This window comes from Dipteris shenzhenensis, chromosome 4 (genome assembly GCF_047967505.1).
Source record: "Dipteris shenzhenensis isolate YYH24624 ecotype China chromosome 4, Dip_SZ_1.0, whole genome shotgun sequence".
NCBI lineage: Eukaryota > Viridiplantae > Streptophyta > Polypodiopsida > Gleicheniales > Dipteridaceae > Dipteris > Dipteris shenzhenensis.
The window spans coordinates 14,103,484-14,110,391 of record NC_141599.1 but is presented as its reverse complement, the minus strand read 5'-3'; the positions used below and the strand labels follow the sequence as shown (position 1 = coordinate 14,110,391).

The 6,908-nt window shown below is 43.1% G+C and overlaps 1 protein-coding gene across 1 annotated transcript; it reads right to left on the bottom strand.

Annotated features, from left to right (window-relative positions):
- Positions 1-2,357: 2,357 nt before the first annotated feature.
- Positions 2,358-5,245, bottom strand: LOC147902496 (UDP-glycosyltransferase 85A1-like). Its single transcript, XM_087373669.1, has 2 exons — positions 4,611-5,245; positions 2,358-4,501 (listed from the first exon to the last, which is right to left on the bottom strand). Exons 1-2 carry the CDS (start codon positions 5,152-5,154, stop codon positions 3,552-3,554), a joined length of 1,494 nt encoding a protein of 497 aa, XP_087229795.1. The 5' UTR covers positions 5,155-5,245; the 3' UTR covers positions 2,358-3,551.
- Between the last annotated feature and the right edge of the window lie 1,663 nt (positions 5,246-6,908).

Here is a 6,908-nt window from a genome sequence, read left to right as displayed (position 1 = left end):
ACATGAGAATTGGTGCCTTTGCCTAAAGGCAAGAATGCAATTGGCTGCAAGTGGGTTTATAAGGTGAAGCACAATGCAGATGGTTTTGTGAGCAGATACAAGGCAAGATTAGTTGTCAAGGGGTATGCATAGACATATGGCATTGATTATGAAGAAACATTCAGTCCAGTTGCAAGGATGGCAATTGTAAGAGCAGTCATTGCTATGGCTGCATCAAAGGGATGGTCTTTACATCAAATGGATGTAAAAAATGCCTTCTTGCATGGTGATTTGCAAGAAGAGGTCTATATGGAGTAGCCACCAAGTTATGTGCATGCTGTTCATTCTGAGTTTGTTTGCAAGTTGAAGAAAGCCTTGTATGGCTTGAAGCAAGCACCCAAAGCATGGTCTGACAAGATAGGACAATATCTTGTTACTATTGGCTTTTAGATTTCCAAGGCAGATTTCTCACTTTATGTGAGAAAAACATAGGAAGGCATTATGCTGCTTATCATTTATGTTGATGATTTGATCATCACAGATGATAGTGATGAAGATATCCTTCATGTGAAAATGCTATTGAAGCAAAAGTTTGAGATGAAGGATTTGGGAGAGCTGCATTACTTCTTGGGCATTGAGGTGATTAGATCCACAAGTGGGATATGGCTCTTGTAGAGGCAGTACGGATTTGGACATGCTGTCCAAATATGGGATGACAGGCTGTAAGCCTATTTCAGTTCCTTTGGAGCAGAATGTGAAGCTGAGCGCAGATGCAGGTGAGCTTCTGGAAGACCCTACTATGTACAGACGCATAGTAGGAAGTTTGATTTATATAACTATTACCAAGCCAGATTTGAGCTATGCTGTTGGGTTGGTAAGTCAGTTTATGCAGGCTCCAAGGAAACCGCATTTGGATGTAGCTAGACGCATACTAAGGTATGTGAAGTCCACATTGCAGTATGGACTATTTTATGATACTATGGTTTAGATACATTTGCATGGATACACTGATGCTTATTGGGCTGGCAGTTTTTCTAATAGACGATCTACCAGTGGATATGTGTTCTCTTTTGGGAGTGCTGCAATCACTTGGAGGAGCAAGAAACAGCCTACAGTTGCCTTGTCGAGCACATAGGCTGAATACAGGGGTGCAGCAATGGCTGCATGTGAGGCAGCTTGGTTGCATAAGCTACTTTATGATATGCATCAGTCTATAGATGGGCCAGTTTTCATTTATTGTGACAACATGAGCAGTATACACTTGGCAAATAACCTAGTCTATCATGCTAGAACAAAGCAAATTGAGGTGCATTATCACTATGTGCGGGAGAAGGTTCTAGTAGGTTTTATTGATCTAGTTTATGTTAGCACAGAGAATCAGGTAGCTGACATATTCACAAAGGCATTGGGCACAGAGAAGCTATGCAAGTTCAGAGACCTACTTGGTGTGCAGGAATTGGGATTGAGCTCGAGGGGGAGTGTTGAGATATCGAGCTCCACTCATGATATGCCAGGGTGACCGTTGTGCATTTATGTCACCGACTTGTTAGGTGCAGATGCGATTGGTACACCACCCATGAATAATAGGTGGATGATAGCTATCTTTATGTACTCTAGTTAATGGCTCAGTTAGTATGCCACCTAGGTTAGCTGAGTTTGGTTTGAGACCCACATATAGGGTTCACCTATTCCTTTTGTACTAAAAGAGAGTTCTTTTGGCTTTCACAACTAAGAAGAGGAAAATTGTTTTCAGACTCCACCTTTGTGTGTATTCCCCCATTGTGTATGTGAGAATGCTGCAAGTGAGACTCCTTACTTCTCTCCCACTCTCTTTACACCTTAAGCTAAGTAATCTTAGCCAATAGAAACAAGAAGTGACAAACAACAAATGGAGAGAAGCCACAAATGGGAATTCTAGGCAATAGTGTAGACTAAAAGATCCAAAATAACTACAAGTAGTGCTAAGTGGAGTTCACATGGTAAGCATGGAGGACTTTAGTAGCCCTGCTATTTAATCAAATAGAGGATGTAGACTACCTTGAAATCAACCAAGAGAGCCAAAGAAGCAAGATGTAGGAAGTACAAATGCCGAATTGAGTGTGAGAGAGAGTGTGCAACAACCACCTCACATGTACAATGGATAGGCATGCTTAGTAGATAGAGTAAAAGGTGCCCCTATCCAAATCCTCTAGCACTCTCATAACATACATATGCTTATAGCTTTAAGTGCTTTGAGTTTGTTGGCTTCTAGTTAATTGAGAACTAAAAATTGGTTGGAACACCTCACACTCACCAGTGACCAATTGCAAGCTTATAGCTAGCTATATAGATTATTGGGTATGCGAAGCTTGTATCTAGTATGAAAATAGGTGTCTAAAAGGGAACTCATTCTAGTGACTAATTTCCAACCCAAGCAAAAAAATGGCTAATCTTTGCATCTTTTTTAAACAAATTGTACTCTTGGTGCCTCTCCCTATTATGCAAATACTTAGAAGGTAGTAATATTGATTTTAGTCCCTACCTTTGCAAGTGGCATAGTTGTATAATGATCTTGGTGAGATGGCAAAAATACTTACAAGGATTATGATTGTTCATCAAGTTCATGTTAGATCAGCTATTAATAGTCCATTCGATTGGATGGTCCAGTAACATTGTCCACATGCAACCCTTAGATTGTATATTGAGGCTTCTAACCTTTTAGATTTTCTTTATCCAATGATGAAATCGAGGATCTTTGAAATTTGATATACTGTAAAGAAACATCAACGAGGGTTTAGTCCATTTCTTACTAGCATCACTTGCAAATGGATTCATGTAGGTAGATATTATATGGAACCCGTTGAATTATGAACACAAGCCATCTTTTTCTTTTAGATTCCCTTCAAGTACGTAGTTTCATCAAATGATCTTGGACCGAAGCTTCCTTTTGCAATGCATAGTCGATAGAGCAAATGGTTAAAATGATGAGTCACAAGAAAACCCTATTTCAAGGGTTTGAGAAGTCTAGGAATCTACAAGGAATTGAAAGATGAATTGATATACAAGAGATGAGAGATTGTGGGGATGAGAGTGTGCATAAAGATGAATTGATCCACAACTCTGACTATGGAACATCACTCGGGTCATAGACATGCAAAGCATTTTGGACACGTCATAACGCTTTAGTGTTTTTACACCTACACCACGTTTTCATTTTGAATTCAAGTAGGAACTACTAGATGTAATAGGCTATTACAATCATACGTTTGTAGAGCTCCTCATCGCCTTGATGGCCTTGAAGGCCATGGTCTAGCTATCTTCTTAAGTAAATTTTTTCTTTCATAATAAAAATTCCATTTTCATGCACGAAAAAGAAGATGAATTAATATACAAGGGATTACAATGTGTGGATGAGAGTGAGGAGTCCTAAGGAGCTACTCCCATGCACAATGGATTTATGCACCCAGGTGCACGAGTGACGTACGAAGCCAACAACCAAACAAGTCCCTCGAGGCGCTGGCCTATGCGATTGGCAACCGGTGGCCGCGCGTTGCCCATGGAGCACCCACCACGAGGGGAGCAAATAGCTTCTTCTAAGGAAATGCTATGTGAGGGGGTGTGAGAAGGCCACGGAGAACCCTATCAAGGTTTTGGCAGGAAGAACCCTCTGGTTTGACTGCGAGCCTACTGGCGTTTCTCAGCCTCAGAGCTCTCTCCTTCATTCCTTGACTCTCTTGCCCTTCCATTACTTCCCTCACCACCCTCTCCACTTCCTCTCGCGTCACAAGCCCGTCTTCCCCTTCCTCAAACTTCATCCCAATCTTCCACTCCTCCACTACCCACTTCCTATTCAGCCATTGCTCCGAAAACAGTGGCCACCCCAGCATCGGCACCCCCATGCTCACCCCTTCCAGCGTTGAATTCCACCCACAATGCGTAAGGAACCCTCCCACCGATGGATGTGACAGTACTAGCGCCTGCGGTGTCCACGACGCTAGATAGAGCGTCTCCCTGTTTCTCTCCATGAAGCTCGTGGGTAAACTGGCTCCAGCGGTCTTCACGAAGTCTGGGCGAATCACCCATAGTATACTCCGCCGGCTTGCCTCCAGACCCATAGCCAGCTCCAAGAATTGATTCGAAGACATGGTAACTATGCTTCCGAAGGAGACGTAGAGAACCGAGCTTGGGGCTTGCCTGTCTAGCCATTGCAAGCACTCGTTGTCCTCTGGCCATAAGCCCATGCCTGTCCTGGTATCCACAGAGCCTTCGATCCCAAGGAATGCAGGGGGTAGAAAGGGACCCGCTGCAAGAACTGGATGATCTTGCTGGAGAGCGTCGAACATGTTTTTTTCCAACTCATAGAAGGAGTTAATCAGCACGAACGCGGCTTCCTTGACTCGAGCGAAAGGTTCCACTTTGAACTTCACCATGAAATCTGACAAGTCTTCGACTTGATAGAAAGATGGCAGTTCGAATGGAGCAAGAGGAGGGTGTCCGGGAATGCAACGGATCAAGTTCTTTGCGGCAGGAGTCTTAGATTTGTCTGGGCACCGCGAGATTAAGAATCATCAGAGTTTCGGTAGAGACGGCAAACAAAACACTTAGCCTTTAGCACATATGTATGCAAGGCAAGAGCAAGCAAAACGGACTACCTTTAACGGGCATGTGCCCCTCGCGGATGAGCAGAGGTACGTGCAAGCTGACAGAGTAGCTAGCTGCAGACTGGAGCCAGATCGCAACTCGAGGGAGGTGGAATTTGTTGGCAACATCTTGAGTGAAGAGGGCGAACATGTCGGAGAAGATGCAAGTGACAGGAGGGTGAGCCGAGAGCAACTGAAGGATGAGTTGTTCGAAAGGGGCGGCCATGGTTTGAAAGGCCTGAGAGAGGGGGGTGAGGTTGCCACCACCGAATCGGTCGAAGTCTACGGGCAAGCCATCGGAGATCTGAGCAAAACGGATGTCGAGACGGGGATCTGGAGGCTGCAGATAGGCGGAAGAGGCATGGGACTGCAGGATGCGAGAGTGGAATTCGGATGTGTTGACGAAGGTGATAACGAAGCCTCGCAAGGCTAGTTGTTTGGCGAGCTGCATCACTGGGTTTAGGTGGCCTTGCGCAGGGTATGGAACCACCACTGCATGGGGCTTGGACTTGGGAATGGAAATTGAGGCCTCCAATTCACCACCTCTAGCCGCCATGGATGATGGGGTGTGTGTGTGTGAGAGAGACACACAGAGATAGGATGATGGGGGGGGGGGGGGTGTGTGTGTGAGAGAGAGAGAGTGAGAGAGATAGGATGATTTTGGGGGGGTTGAGCTGTCTCAACACTCATTTCCAACATTTACATTTCCACCTTATTAAAAAAAAAACATTTTCTCAATTCTTTAACATTCTAAGCAATTTAATTATACTTTAGTTAAAAAATATGCAAGATGATAGGGGGCGTGTGTGTGAAAGAGGAAGAGAGCTCTGAAGGGGGAACTTCTCGTGTGTGTAGGAAACTTCTCATTGGGATGCACTCCTTCACACAAATCCTCCAAACTATATACAATGAACTTCCAACATACATTTTCTCAATTCTACAACATTTTAGGCAATCTAGTTATATTTTAGCTTAAAAATTTACCAACTCTCATGAAAAACCTTAAAAATTTGACACCTCGAGTTTTGTGATTTGTTAAGAAAAATGTTTTTATGAACACTCATCCCAATGCGTGTGAGGCTCAGGCTCAGAGGCACAGGTGCACCACATTGCCCAAATACTTGGTCGCATGATGCAAAATTTATTATGGCACGTATACAAACAATGGCGTATCCAGTGTCTATGATTGAATGTGCCAGTTGTTCAAATAAATGCTCACATTCCGGCATTGGTGCTACTAGCACATGTGCAATTTCTCCAAACAAATGCTCAGTGCTACAGAATCTATTCTAGTAATTATACCATTTTATATTTTTTGCATGAACAAGGGAAATGGGTAGAAAATTTTTGCATTTTATATATGCATGTACTTAAGGACAATATAGAAATTTCAAACAAATGACCATGGAGCTCATATCCTAGATTGATTTTCAGACGATATGGCCATGGTGCTGTGATGCCAAAAATTGATATTTTTTATTTGGCATTGGTATTGTTTTCTTCTATGTTTGATAAGAGTTTAAGTATCAAGTGATAGCCTAGCGACTCTCACTTATTTCTATTTTCTATTGTATGGAATTGACAGGATGAGTGGAATGGATCATTGTAAATACCATAGGTATGGATTATAAATACCTTGATATGGGGTGAGAGTTATTTATATATGGGATATTATGGGGTTTTTAGAAAATAGGAAGAGTGAGTCATATAAAGAGGTGGGCTCATGTCCATGTGTTCCAATAATATAAGAGAGGCCACATGCCAAGCATGTGGAAGGCATGTGGAGAAGTGTGGAGTCAAGAGGAATCCTTCTAGAATTCCCATGTGGAATAAGGAGGATGTGGACATAGGGAAAAGAGAGGGTCCCATGTAGGGAGACTCTTGACTTTCTCCATATTTTAAGAGTCTTGAGCATCTTTTGATGGGACACATGTGGAGAAGTGTGGAGTCAAGAGGAATCCTTCTAGAATTCCCATGTGGAATAAGGAGGATGTGGACATAAGGAAAAGAGAGGGTCCCATGTAGGGAGACTCTTGACTTTCTCCATATTTTAAGAGTCTTGAGCATCTTTTGATGGGACACATGGCAAGAGTTGCCAAAAAGAACATGGATGGTGACATACGGGCTTATGTGATTGATGGGGAAAAGAATCTACAAGCAGCAATTGTAAATGGGTGAAGGAGGGTGACAAAATCTCTATAAAAGGAGCCCTCCTCTCCCTCGTTCATCATCTCTTTCACCATTAGGCCTCATGTTGCTGTAGCTTTAGTCTCCTCAGGTCTCTTCCATGAGCCTTCTCTCCCTCTTGTA

What these genes read in the sequence shown, in the direction of transcription:
- LOC147902496 (XM_087373669.1), bottom strand. Translation starts at nt 5,154, where the DNA reads ATGGCGGCTAGAGGTGGTGAATTGGAGGCCTCAATTTCCATTCCCAAG. An exon ending in GGGGCACATGCCCGTTAAAG is followed by an intron (nt 4,502 to 4,610) that starts GTAGTCCGTTTT and finishes CGCGGTGCCCAG; the next exon opens with ACAAATCTAAGACTCCTGCC.